This window comes from Oryx dammah, unplaced genomic scaffold, assembly GCF_014754425.2.
Source record: "Oryx dammah isolate SB20612 unplaced genomic scaffold, SCBI_Odam_1.1 HiC_scaffold_21, whole genome shotgun sequence".
Lineage (NCBI taxonomy): Eukaryota > Metazoa > Chordata > Mammalia > Artiodactyla > Bovidae > Oryx > Oryx dammah.
The window spans coordinates 9,427,822-9,447,828 of NW_024070205.1; the positions used below are offsets into that span (position 1 = coordinate 9,427,822).

A 20,007-nucleotide genomic window follows, 5' to 3' on the forward strand; every position below is an offset into this window, starting at 1 on the left:
CCGCGTAGCTCAGTGGGTAAAGAATTTGCCTGAAATGCAGGAGACCTGGGTTTGATTCCTGGTTGGAAAGATCCCCTGAAGAAGGAAATGGCAACCCACACCAGTGTTGCCTAGAGAATCCCATGGACAAAGGAGCCTGGCAGGCTACAGTCCAAGGGATCTCAAGAGTCAGACATGACTTAGCAACTAAATCACCACCACAAGGAAATTACTATTTGAATAAATTCTCAGTGATACTCACTTTTGGTTAAGTTTGTTTAGGGACCAGACTGAAAGTAAATGGTGGGCTGCCTTTCTTTCAATAACTGTTAACTGCAGCAAAATCTTTACTGAGAGTTAAGAACATTTTAGGATTAAAGACAATTTTTCTTTCAAAAAGTTAAATTTTTTATACTTAATGTGGGAAAACATTGCTTTAAAATATTTATATTGAACAAGTTATCTTTTATGCATAAGGCAAAGTTCTGTTGACCTTAAAGAGATGACACTACCCTTATGGCAGAAAGTGAAGAGGAACTAAAAGCCTCTTGATGAAAGTGAAAGAGGAGAGTGAAAAGATTGGCTTAAAGCTCAACATTCAGAAAACGAAGATCATGGCATCTGGTCTCATCACTTTATGGCAAATGGATGGGGAAACAGTGTCAGACTTTATTTTTGGGGGCTCCAAAATCACTGCAGATGATGACTACAGCCATGAAATTAAAAGAGGCTTACTCCTTGGAAAGAAAGTTATGACCAACCTAGATGGCATATTGAAAAGCAGAGACATTACTTTGCCAACAAAGGTCTGTCTAGTCAAGGCTATGGTTTTTCCAGTGGTCATATATGGATGTGAGCGTTGAACTGTGAAGAAAGCTGAGTGCCGAAGAATTGATGCTTTTGAACTGTGGTGTTGGAGAAGACACTTGAGAGTCCCTTGGACTGCGAGGAGATCCAACCAGTCCTTTCTAAAGGAGATCAGTCCTGGGTGTTCTTCGGAAGGAATGATGCTAAAGCTGAAACTCCAGTACTTTGGCTGCCTCATGCGAAGAGCTGACTCATTGGAAAAGACTGTGATGCTGGGAGGGATTGGGGGCAGGAGGAGGGGACGACAGAGGCTGAGATGGCTGATGGCATCACGGACTCGATGGACGTGAGTTTGAGTGAACTCCAGGAGTTGGTGATGGACAGGGAGGCCTGGTGTGCTGCAGTTCATGGGGTCGCAAAGAGTCGGACATGACTGAGCGACTGAACTGAACTGAACTTGGGAAAGACTAGAGATCGCTTCAAGAAAATTGGAGATATCAAGAGAACATCCCATGGAAGGATGGACATGATAAAGGACAGACATGGTGAGGACCTAACGGAAGCAGAAAAAAATTAAGAGGTGGCAAGAATGCACAGAACTGTACAAAATCACCGCAGATGGTGATTGCAGCCATGAAATTAAAAGACGAGTACTCCTTGAAAGGAAAGTTATGACCAACCTAGACAGCATATTAAAAGGCAGAGACATTACTTTGCCAACAAAGGTCCGTCTAGTCAAGGCTATGGTTTTTCCAGTGGTCACGTATGGATGTGAGAGTTGGACTGTGAAGAAAGCTGAGCACTAAAGAATTGATGCTTTTGAACTGTGGTGTTGGAGAAGACTCTTGAGAGTCCCTTGGACTGCAAAGGAGATCCAACCAGTCCATCCTAAAGGAAATCAGTCCTGAATATTCATTGGAAGGACTGATGTTGAAGCTGAAACTCCAATACGTTGGCCACCTGATGCGAAGACCTGCCTCATTTGAAAAGACCCTGATGCTGGGAAAGATTGAGGGCAGGAGGAGAAGGGGATGACGGGATGAGATGGTTGGATGGCATCACTGACTCGATGGTCATGGGTTTGGGTCAACTCTGGGAGTTGGTGATGGGCAGGGAGGCCTGGCATGCTGCAGTTTATGGGGTCGCAAAGAGTCGGACATGACTGAGTGACTGAACTGAACTGAACTGAATACAAAAAAGTCTTAATAACCCAGATAATCACAGTGGTATGGTCATCACCTGGAGCTGGACTTCCTGAAGTGTGAAGTCAAGTGGACCTTAGGAAGCATCACTATAAATAAAGCTAGTGGAGGTGACAGAATTCCAGCTGAGCTATTTCAAATCCTAAAAGATGATGTTATTAAAGTGCTACACTCAGTGTGTCAGCAAATTTGGAAAACTCAGCAGTGGCCACAGGACTGGAAAAGATCATTTTCCATTTCAGAAAATCGCTAAGAAGGTCAGTGCTAAAGAATGTTCAAATTACCATACAACTGTGCTCATTTTACATGGTAGCAAGGTTATGCTCAAAATCCTTCCAGGTAGGCTTCAGCAGTACATGAACTGAAAACTTCCAGAGGTACTAGCTGTGTTCAGAAAAGTCAGAGGAACCAGAGATCAAATTGCCAACATTGGTTGGATTATGGAAAAAGCAAGGAAGTTCCAGTAAAACATCTACTTCTGCTTCATTGACTATATTAAAGCTTTTGACTTGTGGATCACAACAAACTGGGAAATTCTAAAAGATAGGAGTACTAGATCAGTACAAACCAGGAGGTAAGACCTGACTGATTCAAAATTGGGGCAGGAGTATGACAAGGCTATATATTGTTACCCTGCTTATTTTACTTATATGTGGAATGCATCATGTGAAATGCCATGCTAGATAAATCACAAGCTGCAATCAAGATTGCCGGGAGAATAGCAGCAACCTCAGAAATGTAGATGATACCACTCTGATGGCAGAAAGTGAAGAGCAACTAAAGAGTCTCTTGATAAGGGTAAAAGAGGAGAGTGACAAAGCTGGCTTAAAACTCAACATTCTAAAAACTAAGATCATGGCATCCAGTCCTACCACTTCATGGCAAATGAAGGAGAAAAAGTGGAGGGAGTGATACATTTTCTTTCCTTGGATTCTAGAATCACTGTGGACAGTGACTGCAGCCATGAAATTAAAAGATGTTTGTTCCTTGGAAGGAAAGCTGTGACCAACCTAGACAGCATATTAAAAAGCATAGATGTCACTTTGCTGACAAAGGTCCATATAATCAAAGCTATGGTTTTATCAGTAATCATGTATGGATGTGAGAGTTGGACCATAAAGAAAGCTGAGCCAAAGAACTCATGCTTTCAGATTGTGGTGCTGAAGAAGACTCTCGAGAGTCCCTTGGACTGCAGGGAGATGAAACCATTCAATCCTAAAGAAAATCAACCCTCAATATTCATTGGAAGGATTGTTGCTGAAACTGAAACTTCAGTCCTTCGGCCACCTGATGCGAAAAGCCAACTCGTTGGAAAAGACCCTGATGCTGGGAAAGAATGAGAGCAAGATAAGAGGATGTCAGAGGATGAAATGGTTAGATAGCATCAGTGACTGAATGGACATGAATTTGACCATGGGAACTCCGGGAAATGGTGGAAAACAGAGGAGCCTGGCATGCTATAGTCCGTGGGGTCGCAGGGTCAGACATGACTTAGTAACTGAACAGCAACAACAACAAATTCAGGTGTTGGGAGAAAAACTCAAAGGAAAAAGGCTTTAGATGATATAGATGAAATACAAAGAAAACACTGCAGGGGTTACAGAAAGCTCTCATCTAGAAAAGAAGGTGAGGGAAATTTTTCATAAAGGATGGGACATTTAAGGTGGACTGTGGTATTTTAGACCAGTGCAGGTGGAATTGGACACTCCAAGTAGAGGGAAAAGCATTTGCAAAGGCCTCAAGATAGGAAAGCGTCAGAAGTAATGTGGATAGAGGGAGTGATGCAGTTTGATTGGAAAAAGGTACATAGAGAACAGTGAGAGACAGGCCAACATGAGCAGAACTTTGAATGTCAAACTAAAGTACTTTAGACTCCTTTCAGAGAGCATGATGAAGATTTTTTAGAATGTTTCACAAATACTCTGTTTTAGAGAATATATCCCCTCATGGAAAGCAATTTGATAATCAGTTTTATGAGGTAGTGAAGGGAATGCATAATGTGTGTGAATCCACAAATTCTCTTTGGCCCATGGACCTTACTGTACTGACCACTGATGTTTTTACTACAGTTTTCAAGCCATTTAAATTGTTGGTATGGCTACCACAGAACATAGTTAGACATTTCACATTCACCATTTTCTTCATTTAGAGTGGATGGCTCACTGGAATGCTGTCTTTGACCTAGCCTGGGTCCCTGGGGAATTTAAGCTTGTAAGTAACTTTCATTTTGGGGGGAATCTGGGTAAATACTGGTAAAGGGTTGTTTTATTAAACCATGATACCTTATTTTTGAAAGGTTACAGCAGCAGGTGATCAGACAGCCAAATTTTGGGATGTAAATGCTGGTGAGCTGATTGGAACTTGCAAAGGTCATCAGTGTAGCCTGAAGTCAGTTGCCTTTTCTAAGTTTGAGAAAGGTAAGTATGTGCTTATCCTCTTTCATGTCCTTAACCTCTTTCATGGTGAAGTAATAAGCTGCAGTTGTTTGTACCTATCAGATTTGCACCTTTCCCTACATAGATGATGGAGATTCTTAAGATGACCTGGAAACCTCAATGAAATCAAGTTGGATTTTAGTCCTGTTCTAATGGATATTGCCTCTAACTTGTCCCTAAAAGTCAAGTATCTTCAGATAATTTTTTTCTATGATCTTACAGATAAGATAAAAATTCACAAATTGTCACGATACCTCTGTTTTCAGCTATTACTCAAAATTAATCTTTCTACATTTATTTAACTATTATAATGGGGAAGGAAGGTTTAAGGAGGGCTGTAACACAGAATAGTACTATAGTGGCTAGGGAAAAACTTAGCAGGGATGTCTGAATTAGCTCTTAATTTCTGGTTTGTTTGTTTGTTTTTCCTCTTTACATTTGTTTCTCACTAAATGAGAGTGAGACAACAAACTTTAACCTCAAAGAATTGGCTGATCCATCTGACTTCAATCTCATAATAATAGAAATAAGCACTGTAGTCTCCTTTACATTAAAAAATATTCTGTTTTTTAAAGGAATATTTTCCTTTATTTGAGCACTCAGGAGTACTAAACCGAGTTGTGGAACTGGTTTGAACTTTTAAAAAAATCAGTTGCTATTGAGACTGGAACCGTGAAGAGAAAATACATGACATAGTTTTTATATCTGCATACCTTTTCCCTAGCACATCTATTTTGTAAAGTTAGATATGTTTATGTTCTAGTTTACTACACTTGTGTCAGAGTTCATTCTGAGTTTATGAAAATAAGGTCATGGAAATGTATTAATTCTTAAGGTAAATTTGTTTCAATTCAGTTCGGTCTCTCAGTCATGTCCAACTCTTTGCAACCCCATGAACCGCAGCATGCCAGGCCTCCCTGTCCATCACCAACTCCCGGAGTCCACCCAAACCCATGTCCATTGGGTTGGTGATGCCATCCAACCATCTCATCCCCTGTGGCCCCCTTCTCTTGCCTTCAGTCTTTCCCAACAATCAGGGTCCAGTGAGTCAGCTCTTCGCATCAGGTGGCCAAAGTAATGGAGTTTCAGCTTCAACATCAGTCCTTCCAATGAACACCCAGGACTGATCTCCTTTAGAATGGACTGGTTGGATCTCCTTGCAGTCCAAGGGACTCTCAAGAGTCTTCTCCAACACCACACTTCAAAAGCATCAATTCTTCTGCGCTCAGCTTTCTTTATAGTCCAACTCTCACATCCCTACATGACCACTGGAAAAACCATAGCCTTGACTAGACAGACCTTTGTTGACAAAGTAATGTCTCTGCTTTTTAATATGCTGTCTAGGTTGGTCATAACTTTCCTCCCAAGGAGTAAGCGTCTTTTAATTTCATGGCTGCAGTCACCATCTGCAGTGATTTTGGAGCCCCCCCAAATAAAGTCTTCCACTGTTTCCTCATCTATTTGCCATGAAGTGATGGAACCAGATGCCATAATCTTAGTTACAAACAGAGAAGGGAAACACCATTATCATTCAGTCCCTTTGCTTAATTTTGAAAACTCTGTGCACTAAATCTATGCTAGTGAGGTCTAGTAGAGAAAGCACAAACCTTATCTTGGATCCCAGTAGTCCACAGTTGCCCCATTATGAATTAGTCTGGTGGGACACTGCCCCCAGGGCCATCTAGTTTGATTGCTAAAACAGATTTTAACCCCTTCTCCTTCAGCCAAGTGTTCTTGTGCAGGGCATACTTTTACCACCATACATAGAAGACCCCATGTTTTATTCTGATTTCTGCCTCTAAATTCTTAGGCAAAGTCATTTTTATCTCCCTGAATGTTCATTTAGTGAGATAAATATCCTGTTTAACCGCAAAACCATTTTTGTTGTTGTTCAGTCGCTCAGTCATGTCTGACTCTTTGTGACCCCATGGACCCCAGCATGCCAAGCTTCCTTGTCCTTCACTATCTTCCAGAGTTTGCTCAAACTCGTGTGCATTGAGTCAGTGATGCCATCCAACCATCTCATCCCCTGTCGCCCCCTTCTCTTGCCCTCAATCTTTCCCAATATCAGGGTTTTTTCCAGTGAGTTGGCTCTTCACATCAGGTGGCCAAAATATTACTTTCAGTATTGGTACTTCCGCTGAATATTCAAGGTTGATTTCCTTTAGGATTGAATAGTTTGATCTCCTCATGAGCACAGAAATGAGAGGTGATGTGCATGCACAAAGTAACAGCGAGAAATGAAAAAAGCAAAACTGAGGAGCGTATAACTGCTTGGTGGGTTTTCTTGGTTTTTGAGGGGTTGTAATCAGCATGGTAGAAAAGATCATGATCAGGTTCTTTCAGCCCTGCATGAGCAGGATACAAACAACCCTGTTAGGACATAGTTATATTAATAATAGTGTAATTTGCCTCCCCCTAAATGTCTACCACCTTAAAACCCAGAAAATGTTTTCATTTTTCATTGTCAGTTACTCCCAGATGTGTTTTTGTGTGGTCCAAGGGGTGCTAGAACTACTAGTGGATAATTAAAAGTAATTACAAATATATTTCTGTTACCCTCCTACATTATCTTTGACTTTGTACCTTTTTTCTCATTCTTCATTATCCAATTTAAGACCAGTCTTTCTTCCTAGGGTACTGGGTCTCAACCCTGACTCATTAGTCACCTGGAAAGGTTTTTGGTTTGTTTTTTTATTGAAGTTTACAATGTGTTAATTTCTGCTGTATAGCAATGTGACTCAGTTACACACATTAGGGAGCTTTTTTAAAAATACCAATTAAGTGTGAATCTCTTGGAGGTAGGCCAGGCATCTATTTTGTTAAAATTCCTCAAGGGATTCCAGTGTGCTGCTAATGTTGAGAAGCATTCTTGATCCTCCCCCAAGACCTTATGCCATCACTTATGTCTCCACAGTTTCCCTCTTCTTGGCTCTTCCTAGGAAAAATGCAAGCATATCTGTGGCCTGTCCCTAAAAGAACATCTTATCACCCTATCTTATCACCCTTTCTTATTTCCTTGTCTCTTCTAAGTTTCTTAAGCTAAGCTAAGTCGCTTCAGTCATGTCCGACTCTGTGCAACTCCATGGACTGCAGCCTTCCAGGCTCCCCCATCCCTGGGATTCTCTAGGCAAGAACACTGGAGTGGGTTGCCATTTCCTTCTCCAGTGCATGAAAGTGAAAAGTGAAAGGGAAGTTGATCAGTCATGTCTGGCTCTTAGCGACCCCATGGACTGCAGCCCTCCAGGCTCCTCCGTCCATGGGATTTTCCAGGCAAGAGTACTGGAGTGGGGTGCCATTGCCTTCTCCAGCTGGCATGGCCCAAATTTTGGTATTTGCCCATGTTTTCCTTTCAGTCTGTACCTTCTCCCTGGGCAGTCTCATCTATTCCAATTTTGTTTTTTGTTCTACTTAAATTGAACCAGATTATATTTCCAACTTTCACTTTTCTGCTAGGACTTCAAGTTCAGCATATCTGAAACTGAACTCATGATTTACCCAATCTGGGAAGTTTTCTGCCATTATTTTTTGAAATATTTTTTCTGCCCTGTTTTCTTTCCTGCTGCTGCTGCTGCTAAGTTGCTTCAGTCGTATCCAACTCTGTGCAACCCCATAGACGGCAGCCCACCAGGCTCCTCTGTCCCTGGGATTCTCCAGGCAAGAACACTGGAGTGGCTTGCCATTTCCTTCTCCAATGCATGAAAGTGAAAAGTGAAAGTGAAGTCGCTCAGTCATGTCCAACTCTTAGTGACCCCATGGACTGCAGCTTACTGTGCTCCTCTATCCATGGGATTTTCCAGGCAAGAGTACTAGAGTGGGGTGTCATTGCCTTCTCCATCATACTTATAGTTTATTTTATTTTTTAGATTCCACACATGAGTGATATCATACAGTATTTGTCTTTCTTTGTCTGACTTACTTCACTTAGCATAATACCTTCCAGGTCTATCCATGTCGGTGCAAATGGTAAAAGTTCATCCTTTTTTATGGCTGGGTAGCATTCTATTGTGTGTGCATGTGTGTGTACATAGCACATCTTCATAGTCCACTCATCTGTTGATGGACAGTTAGGTTGTTTCCATATCTTGGCAATTATAAATAATGCTGCCATGAACCCTGGGATACATGTTTCTTTTTGAATTAGTGTTTTTGTTTTTATGTAACCCAGGATTGGAATTGCTGGGTCATATGGCAGTTCTAGTTTTCTCTCCTAGAACTCCGCAATTACTCATGTACTAGACTTTTTGAAATTGTCCCATGAATCCTTGAAGCTTTATTCATCTTTTTCAGTTTTCGTAAATGAGATATAATTAACACACCATAAAATTCACCCATTTAATGTGTATGTTTCAGTGATTTTTAATTTTTTTATAGAGTTCAGTCATCACCACAGTCCAAGTTTAGAACAATTTCATCAGCCCAGAAAGAAAACAGAGCCATTAACAGTACTTTCCATCTTCCCCAGCCTTATACAGCCTACTCTTTCTGTCTTTATAGATTTGCCTATTATGCCTTCATGTAAATGGAACCATACAATACGTTGTTGGCTTCTTTTACTTAGCATAATGTTCAGTCTTAGTTTTCTCTCTTCCTCAGATGGAATGATTTCTGTTGATTTGTCTTCAAGTTCATAGACTTTTTCCTCTGTTCCCTCCATTCTGCTCTTAGGCCCATCCAGTGAATTTTATCATTTCAGAAGTTGTGGGTGGTGGTTCTAAAATCTCCATTTGTTCTTGGTAAGTTCTATTTGTTTCTCTGCTGAGATTTCTTATCTTTTTCATTGATTGTCTCTTTATTTCACTTGACATAGTTACATCTGTTTTACAACTGGACCTGATAAATCAGTATCTGGGTCGTTTTGAGGTTGACCTCTGTTGACTTCTTTTCTCTTGAGAATGACTCATTTTCCTGGCTCTTTATATTGCAAATAATTTTAAGATTGTACCCTGTGTGTTGGGAATGGTATGTTGGACTCTGGATTCTGTTATGTTGCTCAGAAAAGAGTTGATGCACAATTGCACTCATCTCACATGCTAATAAAGTGATGCTTAAAATTCTACAAGCCAGGCTTCAGCAGTACGTGAACCATGAACTTCCAGATGTGCAAGCTGGTTTTAGAAAAGGCAGAGGAACCAGAGATCAAATTGCCAACATCCACTGGATCATGGAAAAAGCAAGAGAGTTCCAGAAAAACATCTATTTCTGCTTTATTGACTATGCCAAAGCCTTTGACTGTGTGGATCACAAGAAACTGTAGAAAATTCAGAAAGAGATGGGAATACCAGACCACCTGACCTGCCTTTTGAGAAACCTATATGCAGGTCAGGAAGCAACAGTTAGAACTGAACATGGAACAACAGACTGGTTCCAAATAAGAAAGGAGTATGTCAAGGCTGTATATTGTCACCCTGCTTATTTAACTTATGTGCAGAGTATATCATGAGAAATGCTGGGCTGGAAGAAGCACAAGCTGGAATCAAGATTGCCGGGAGAAATACCAATAACCTCAGCTATGCAGATGACTCCACCCTTATGGGAGAAAGTGAAGAGGAACTAAAGAGCCTCTTGATGAAAGTGAAAGAGGAATACAATATTGTAAAGTAATTAACCTCCAATTAAAATAAATAAATTTATATATATTTTTTAAAAAAGTGAAAGAGGAAAGTGAAAAAGTTGGCTTAAAACTCAACATTCAGAAAACGAAGATCATGGGATCTGGTCTCATCTCTTCATGGCAAATAGATGGGGAAACAGTGGCTGACTTTATTTTTTTGGGCTCCAAATCACTACAAGTGGTGATTATAGCCAAAAAATTTAAGACGCTTACTCCTTGGAAGGAAAGTTATGACCAACCTAGACAGCATATTAAAAAGCAGAGACATTACTTTGTCAACAAAGGTCCATCTAGTCAAGGCTATGGTTTTTCCACTGGTCATGTACGGTTGTGAGAGTTGGACTATAAAGAAAGCTGAGCACAGAAGAATTGATGCTTTTGAAGTGTGGTATTAGAGAAGACTCTTGAGAGTCCCTTGGACTGCAAGGAGATCCAACCAGTCCATCCTAAAGGAGATCAGTCCTGGGTGTTCATTGGAAGGACTGATGTTGAAGCTGAAACTCCAATACTTCGGCCACCTGTTGCAAAGAGCTGACTCACTGGAAAAGACCCTGATGCTGGGAAAGATTGAGGGCAGGAGGAGAAGCGGACAACAGAGGATGAGATGGTTGGATGGCATCACCGACCCAATGGACATGGGTTTCGGTGGACTCTGGGAGTTGGTGATGGACAGGGAGGCCTGGTGTGCTGTGGTTCATGGGGTCGCAAAGAATCGGACACGACTGAGCGACTGGATTGATTGATTGATTTCAAACTGCATGGTCAAACCTGTAGGAAAGCAGTTAGTTCAGAAGATCAGATCTCAGTTCAGTTCTTACTGCTCATACATACACGGTTCAGGAGTCAGCCAGAGACTTGCACTAAGTATAAACACAGTATTAGGGTTTCCCATTGCCTCCCCTCTCCAGAGTTTCCTGCTTCTTCTTACAGCTCGCGTTGCCCCACTCTCCTTTTCCTAATTCCTCCACTTTAGCTGCCTGGTCCTGATGGTACAACTCTGGCTGCCCTCAAGGTAAAACCACAAAAAGACCGTAACTTAGCCTAGTCCAGTCAGTTGATTCAGCGGTTGACTTCCTTCCAAAAATTGCGTGTTTTTGCTCAGTGTCTGTAGGGCCCTCAAATAGTTTTTGTATTTTGACCTGAGCACTTATCAAATTAATCTGTCTACATTGGCTACAAATTAATGCAGGTGGATTAACTTGGTAAGTGGTCACTCATACAGGAAGCATAATTTTTTTGGTTTAATTCTTAAAGAGGAAAGCATGTGACAGGTAAATTGGAGTTCCTCCTGTATTTCTTCTCCAATGTCACTGCCCTTCTTCCATCCCCAGAGGCAACTCCTTTCACAAATTTTATATTGATCTAGTTTATAATTTTACACTGAGAATACAGCTTGGAAATTCAGAGTATGCGCTGTAGATACATACGTCAAAAATAATCTTTGCAAGTTACTTATCCTTCCTATGCCTTAATTTGCTCATCTATAAAATGAGGGTAATAATTCTCACTCAGGTGTTCTTTTTAAAAAGTCATCTATAAAAAGGGATAGTGTCTAGAACTTAGTAAGGACTCCATATATTTTGGTTATTGCTTATTTATCATTATTCTTACTATAGTATATAATATAGTATTTCATGTGGCTTTAGGAAAACTTAGAGAGGTTTATTCTATCAAGTTTTTGCTCAATGTAAGCATTTTGAGTTCTAATACTTTTCCTTCACAGCTTTGTTTTCTCTTATTTGTATTGAGCTGTATATTTTATCATTTTTAGTCTCCAGTGCCAATTACAGTACCAAGCATATAATAGGTACCCTTGGAACCTTATTAATAAGTTGAAATATATGTGTCATTGACTGGTTTTGTTAACTTCTTGATAAACTATTTATGTCTACAGCTGTCTTCTGTACAGGGGGTAGAGATGGCAACATTATGGTCTGGGATACCAGGTGCAACAAAAAAGGTAATCTAGTTAGTTCCATTTTAATTTTGACAAATGTGCTATTGCTCCATAATAATTTTGAATGAAAGAATTGGTGATTTCACCTGTTTACCACCAGGGGGCACAGGTTCATAATCCCTAATTCTGTTTGGTTCTCAGGTTCTTAGTGATTTCTTCAAGTATTACCCTCCATATTTACCTTATGAACTATAATGCCATTTATCTAAATTATCAATGGGATTGCAATTATTAGTACATGATCTTTCATTTTAATTTTAAAAATTTGAGGACTTTAAAGAATTGGATTAAATTTAATTTAATTATACTCACATTGCCCCCTAATGCCATTAAGCAGAAAGCAGTGCTTTCAGAGAACGAAACGGCAACCCACTCCATATTTTGTCTGGGAAAGCCCATGGACAGAGAAACCTGATGGGCTAGAGTACATGGAGTCGCAAAAAGAGTCAGATATGACTTAGCAACTGAACAACAACAACAGATTGTCTCCCTGCCTACATCATTTAAAAAAAAATTATTTGTAATAGACTATTTTTTAGAGCAGCTTTAGATACACAGCAAAACTGAGCAGAATGTATAGAGTTCTCTGTATGGATATATCCCCTGTCCTCACAGTCTCTCCCACTATCAACATCCTGCACCAGAGTTGGACGTTCGTTACAGCTGGTGAACCCGCACTGATACGCCGTTGTCACCCAGTGTCCATCTGTGCTCACTTAACATTATGGGTCACTGCTGATACTATACGTGCTCTTGGTTTTGACAGGTGTATACCTGGCATGGGTGTGCCAGTACAGTATCAAACACAGTAGTTTCTCTGCCCTAAAAATCCTCTGTGCTTCACCTAGTCGTCATACCCTTCCGCTAAACCCTGGCTTTCACTGATCTTTTACACTGTCTCCGTTGTGTTCCCTTTATCAGAATGTCATATGATTGGATCCCTAGAGTATATATAGCCTTTTCAGATTGCTTTCTCTCACCTAGTAATACATCTTTAAGGTCTGTTCATGACTTGGTAGCCCACTTTTTTTTTTTAGTATGGAATGATATATCATTGTCTACTTACACCACACTTTTATTCATATATTCGCCTACTGAAGGACATCTTGGTTGCTTCCAGATTTGGGCAATTAAGAATAAAGCTGCTATAAATATCCATGTGCTTATTTCCTTTTTATATATTATAATCTCACACAAGAGATTATAGTACAGTGACCCTGCTGGCTTCTAATTTTACTAATTTAAAATGGTATAATTTTGAGATCTTATATATAAATGTTACATTCAGCATGGGAATAAATTTCTGAAACCTAAACCAATTATGTTCTAAAAAAAATATTTTTCAGATGGATTTTACAGGCAAGTGAACCAAATCAGTGGAGCTCATAATACCTTAGACAAGCAAACCCCTTCAAAACCTAAGAAGAAACAGAATTCCAAAGGGCTTGCTCCTTCTGTGGTAAGGTTTTATAGCTGTGTACATGTGTGCAGATCTTGACAGCATCATAGAGTCTCATTTTGGGGAATTTGTTGGGCATTAAATGAGAGTGATTTAGTTAGTGAATGAGAGTCTTTATTTCCTCTTGATATCAGTGGTTTATTGTTTCATATTCATTCAGTAACTACAGTACTGATTCTCAAATTCTCAAGTGCAATGGAGTCACTTGGGAAATATGCTAAAAATTCAGTTTCCTGAAACTCATCCCTAGAGATCTCCGTGCACGCATATCATCTACAGTAGACTAACTCATTAGGAGAGGGAGACGTGTGGTTTAAAAAGCATGTTAGATGCCGTGGTGCCATATTCTGTAGGGCAAAGGAATGCCTGTTGTTGTTTTCATAATACAAACTGCTGAACAGATGTGAGTTTTTTTATGTTTTTCTATTTTTAAACATACTTGGCAAAAGATTTCAAAATATTTTGAGAAATATTGGGGAAAATGTAAGTACCTCTTTAGCATTTTACAGTCAAAGTTCAAACAGTGCCCATAATATAGCTTTTTTCTTAAAAAAAAAAAAAGAAAGAAATTATCAGTGTTTCTTAATTTATTTTTCTAGTATTCCTGTTCTGTGGGGTCTAAGTTAATATTTTGGGGATGTGTGGTTGCTAAAACATTAGGACTTAAATTACATTGGCATGAATGGAAACTGACAGGGCTAGTATGTAGTCTTTGGAGGCCAGATGAAGTTAAAACGAGTAACTTTTCAGACATTTCATCAGATTCTGGGGCTAAGAAAACTTAACATCGATTCAGTTCAGTTCAGTTCAGTCGCTCAGTCGTGTCCGACTCTTTGCGACCCCATGAATTGCAGCACACCAGGCCTCCCTGTCCATCACCAACTCCTGGAGTTCACCCAGACTCACGTCCATCGAGTCAGTGATGCTATCCAGCCATCTCATCCTGGGTCGTCCCCTTCTCCTCCTGCCCCCAATCCCTCCAAGCATCAGAGTCTTTTCCAATGAGTCAACTCTTTGCATGAGGTGGCCAAAGTACTGGAGTTTCAGCTTTAGCATCATTCCTTCCGAAGAAATCCCAAGGTTGATCTCCTTCAGAATGGACTGATTGGATCTCTTTGCAGTCCAAGGGACTCTCAAGAGTCTTCTCCAACACCACAGTTCAAAAGCATCAATTCTTCAGCGCTCAGCCTTCTTCACAGTCCAGCTCTCACATCCATACATGACTACTAGAAAAACCATAGCCTTGACTAGATGGACCTTAGTCGACAAAGTAATATCTCTGCTTTTGAATGTACTGTCTAGGTTGGTCATAACTTTTCTTCCAAGGAGTAAGCGTCTTTTAATTAGGAGGTAAAATTCCACTAGCTCCTTTAGATTTTTCAGAGCATGTAACCATCTTTTATCTGTAATTCTTGACACTCCTATATGATAATCTGGAAAGATATCAACATTTTATAAAAAAAACATGCACAAGTTAAATGAGTTTCCTGGAAAATTCTGAAAGAGATGGGAATACCAAACCACCTAACCTGCCTCTTGAGAAATCTGTATGCAGGTCAGGAAGCAACAGTTAGAACTGGACATGGAACAACAGACTGGTTCCAAATAGGAAAAGGAGTACGTCAAGTCTGTATATTGTCACCCTGCTTATTTAACTTCTATGCAGAGTACATCATGAGAAACGCTGGACTGGAAGAAACGCAAGCTGCAATCAAGATTGCCGGGAGAAATATCAATAACCTCAGATATGCAGATGACACCACCCTTATGGCAGAAAGTGAAGGGGAGCTAAAAAGCCTCTTGATGAAAGTGCAAGAGGAGAGTGAAAAAGTTGGCTTAAAGCTCAACATTCAGAAAACGAAGATCATGGCATCCGGTCCCATCACTTCATGGGAAATAGATGGGGAAACAGTGGAAACAGTGTCAGACTTTATTTTTGGGGGCTCCAAAATCACTGCCGATGGTGACTGCAGCCATGAAATTAAAAGACACTTATTCCTTGGAAGAAAAGTTATGACCAACCTAGATAGTATATTCAAAAGCAGAGACATTACTTTGCCGACTAAGGTCCATCTAGTCAAGGCTATGGTTTTTCCTGTGGTCATGTATGGATGTGAGAGTTGGACTGTGAAGAAGGCTGAGTGCCGAAGAATTGATGCTTTTGAACTGTGGTGTTGGAGAAGACTCCTGAGAGTCCCTTGGACTGCAAGGAGATCCAACCAGTCCATTCTGAAGGAGATCAGCCCTGGGATTTCTTTGGAAGGAATGATGCTAAAGCTGAAGCTCCAGTACTTTGGCCACCTGATGTGAAGAGTTGACTCACTGGAAAAGACTGATGCTGGGACGGATTGGGGGCAGGAGGAGAAGGGGACGACCCAGGATGAGATGGCTGGATGGCGTCATGGACTCGATGGACGTGAGTCTGAGTGAACTCCGGGAGATGGTGATGGACAGGGAGGCCTGATGTGCTGCAATTCATGGGGTTGCAAAGAGTCGGACACGACTGAGCGACTGAACTGAACTGAACTGAAGGATACACAGTAGGAATGATTTTAAGTATAGCCAATAGACTTAGGTACTAAAATACTGTGTTAATCACCAGTTTTTTTCTTGAATGCAAGTCAAAATGTTCATAGTATGATATAAATTGATGTTTAGGTTATTTTCTTGCTAAAATTACTTCTTGGTCTACAGTATATGTTTGACTGATATTGCTGGGGAAAGATTTAGTCTAGTTCAGTTTAGGGGATAAAGGCATCATTTTAGCACCTTGGTCTCTTAATAGTGAAGATTGTTATACTCCAGATAGGATTTCCTTCTTTTTTTTTAATTTCTTGTGCTTTTAGGATTTCCAGCAGAGTGTTACTGTGGTCCTCTTTCAAGATGAGAACACATTAGTCTCAGCAGGAGCCGTGGATGGGTAAGAAGAGTCTTTCTTTCTTGGTTCTTTTGATGAGCTGTCTTTCATGAACTGTGATGGATAAGTCACCTAGTCCCATTGTAATTTAATGTGTGTGCTTTTAAATTTCAACATAGTACCCAGCTGAGGAGAAGAAGAACTCTAGATCACACTGGATAATATCTAGTTAAATGAGATAATTGACATAGTTAGCACATTGTCTAGCACTTAGGAGCAGCGTTGGCACTTGCTGCTGCTGCTGTTACAGAGAAGCTTGATGGTAACTTGCTTGTGTGTGTGCATAATTTAATCAATGGTTTCCCATTATATTTAAAAGATATGTTTATATTTTACTGTAGTCTATTGTGTGTAAGATAGCATTGTGTCTAAAAAAGTCAATGTACAGATCTTAATTTAAAAATATTTTATTGCTGGAAAATGCCAAAGCAATTACAATGGTAACATCACAGATCACTATAGCAAAAATAATAATGATGAAAAATTGAAGCATTAGGAGAGCTACCAAATGTGACATAGAGACATGTAATGAGAAGATGCTGTTGGAAAAATGGTACCTATAGACTTGCCACAACCTTCAATTTGTGAAAAAATGGAATATCTGCAAAGCACAGTGAAACGAGATATGCCTATATTTTGGGTTTTATCTTCTCTACTTTAGTAGTATCCTAAAAGACGGAACTCGATTCTAGGCATGTAACTGGCATTTCAGGTTGATGCTAACTAGATTGATGTTAAGGCCTAAGGACTTAATCATACTTTCCATCCATGATTGGTCTGAGTTTTGGGCTTCTATATAAGTTTGTGATACATCTTGATTTTTTACTTATTTAAGTTCATTGAGTATAGGGGCTCTTTCTTTTTTTTGGGGGGGGCTCTTTCTTTTTAAAATATTCTTCTTTGCCCTCTTTTTGCCCATTATATCTCCCAAGATATCCCTCCCTTCAAAAATTTTAATTTAAAAATATGGCTTAATAAGCTTAAGATTTCTGTTGTGTTCTCTAAACACTAAAACTCTTCTGTGGACCAAATTCTCAGGCACAAATGAAGGATTATCTAAAGGTTATTAGTTATATTTGTAAATGGCTTTCTTTCCAAGGAATACTGCCCTTTTATAACCAAGCTTGTGTTTTCAAGTTGTCTACAAAGTAGATCTCGAAAATTAGGAAAATTATCCTAATAGGTGAAATGTAAAAATACTCTATTTCACAGGAAAGTTTGTTTAGACTAGATTTCTTAAAGAGTTAATATATAGAGATACAACCATAATGACACAGTTTCGTACTTAATGATGTCAAAGGTTACATCGGGATTGCAAAGGCTTAGGGAGTGGTTCTTTTTTTTTTTTTTTTTTTTCCGAAAACAATGAAACAATGACTATCAGCACTCAACCTTCATCTTCCTTTTCCGCTCTCTTCAAGTAAACTCAGGGCAACCCATCTGTGGGTCAGAACACATCTGTTTCCGTTCTGCTAGAATTGTTAGCCTGACATTGGAGACAAGAGTATGAGATAGTTCAATTTGTTTCCTAATGAAATATCCTCACTGTAGATGGTTGATGTGCCAGAGAAATTAGATTAAAAGTCATTTCACATTCAAACGTAGTTGATACTGATTGGTGTTGGAAAAAGACTACAAAATAACTATTTCTTCACCTTGATTTTTAGCATAATCAAAATATGGGATTTACGTAAGAATTATACTGCTTATCGACAGGAACCCATAGCATCGAAGTCTTTCCTGTACCCAGGTAGCAGCACTCGAAAACTAGGTAAGCCTTTGTATTCTGTAGGACTCTTGTAGGGCTTTTTTGGATATCTAAGTTTTGTCAAAATTTTAAAATAAATATCAAGCTAGTTTTCAGCAACTGTTATTCTCAGTTGACTTGAGAAACTAGTATATGAAAGTATCTTTTTGAAGTTACAAAAACTTAGAAGAATAATTTTGGTTTGTAGAAATTTGGGGGAATAAGAATTCTGATGATACTTCTTATATAATGATCTAAAAAGATCATTTTCACCTCCAATCTACTCTGTCATCAGCACTTGCTAACTCAGATTCCTTTTTCCAGGATACTCAAGTCTGATTTTGGATTCTACTGGCTCCACTTTATTTGCTAACTGCACAGATGACAACATCTACATGTTCAATATGACTGGATTAAAGACTTCTCCGGGTAGGATCTTAGTCATTCAAATTCTTTCCTAAAAATAATATAGATTTTTTTCATTAATGATAATTTAATGTTGTTTGTTTTTTCTGTACTGAATTTATGAAGACATATAGGTGCTTTGGGGTCTTTGATTAGCTCCAGTGATTTTTTAATTCATAGATGTACTTACCTTGTGATGATTTCATAAATGAACAGAATCCTGCTCCATGTGGTGGCTTAATTTTAATAGTAAGTCTTTCCCAAAATTATGCCTCTTTAGGTATACTTAAAATTATTTCAATATTTGTGGGATAGAGAAGGCTGTTCTGTTCAGCTTTTGTCCTTTGTGTGGGCTACTTGTTAAAGTTAGGGGGCTTAGTTTTAAGCCCTCAAAATAGTCCTACCTACCTCAGCCTTCTCCTTAATGTTGGACAGAAGCTATTTTATCTCTGGTTGTTTTCCCTAATCTCATTTTTTTTTCTTTAAGAAAATTATAAGTGGAATATATAATTTATAAGTAGACTGTAAAAAGCTTGTATATTTTATATTTATATATATTACATGTATTTATAAGTGGAATATATAAAGCTAATAAATGACATTTTTAAAAATTAGTTTCTCAAGCATACTCTCAAGAGGGTTAGAGTTATATCATTTTAAGGACATTATCAGTTGTTTAAGCAAGCTACATACTTGTAACCTACCTACTTATTTCTCATATATAACTGTCAGAAAAAGACTTTGAATTCTATAAGCAATCCCTAGAGCTACCCAGTTCCCACTAAAGTAAGATGCATTGATAAAAAGGAGATCTTGAAACAGTGAAGAATTTAGCTGGGCATTTACAGAAGTTTCCTAAGACTGACCCCAAGCCATTATTAGGACTTCAATACCTATGACAGTATCATACGTGGCATTTTTAATGCCCTGTGTTAGGTCTGATGTTGTCTAAACAAGAGTAAGAATGTTTGGAAAAGGAAAGAGGTTTTATAACTTTGCTTGCTGTTTCCTTGATTGAAATTAGAACTTGAACAACTCCTGGTTTATTTAGCCATATAAAACAAACTCTTCAAAAATTTTCCCTAGAAGATGAAAGCCTTATCATATTATCAGATGTCCAAGAGCTTTTTCTATATCATTTTGTTATGTGTGGACACCAAAAGGGGCCTTAAATTTAGTTGTTCTTCTGCCATCAAACAAATATGCCCAAGGCCACTTAACTAATAATTTAGTAACCTTTCCTCTGTACTCCTGAAATTGTTTTATTGGCTCTCATATATAGATAGGTAGTTAGGTAGGCAGATAGGTATGTTCATTAGAAATTGACAGATGTGTATGTGAGAGAGAAAGAGAGATCTAATAATTGCTTGTCTTTTTCAAAACTTAAGGTCCTGAACTCAGTACTTGATCTTCTGTACCTTTAGTTCACAGCATTTTATTATACTAAGTGATGTTTATAACGACGACTCTGAAGCATCTTCAGTT

The 20,007-nt window shown here is 39.1% G+C and overlaps 1 protein-coding gene across 2 annotated transcripts in view; it reads left to right on the top strand.

The window, feature by feature from the left end:
* DTL (denticleless E3 ubiquitin protein ligase homolog) overlaps positions 1-20,007 on the top strand; it is a 52,009-nt gene that overhangs the window by 7,431 nt on the left and 24,571 nt on the right. The window contains exons 4-10 of one of the 2 annotated variants that reach the window (XM_040263119.1): positions 4,138-4,199; positions 4,285-4,405; positions 11,932-11,997; positions 13,341-13,453; positions 16,300-16,373; positions 18,038-18,141; positions 18,442-18,546. In XM_040263119.1, the coding sequence (XP_040119053.1) occupies positions 4,138-4,199; positions 4,285-4,405; positions 11,932-11,997; positions 13,341-13,453; positions 16,300-16,373; positions 18,038-18,141; positions 18,442-18,546 (645 nt within the window). The remainder of the gene's footprint in view (positions 1-4,137; positions 4,200-4,284; positions 4,406-11,931; positions 11,998-13,340; positions 13,454-16,299; positions 16,374-18,037; positions 18,142-18,441; positions 18,547-20,007) is intronic. The other variant, XM_040263120.1, reaches the window with a different exon arrangement.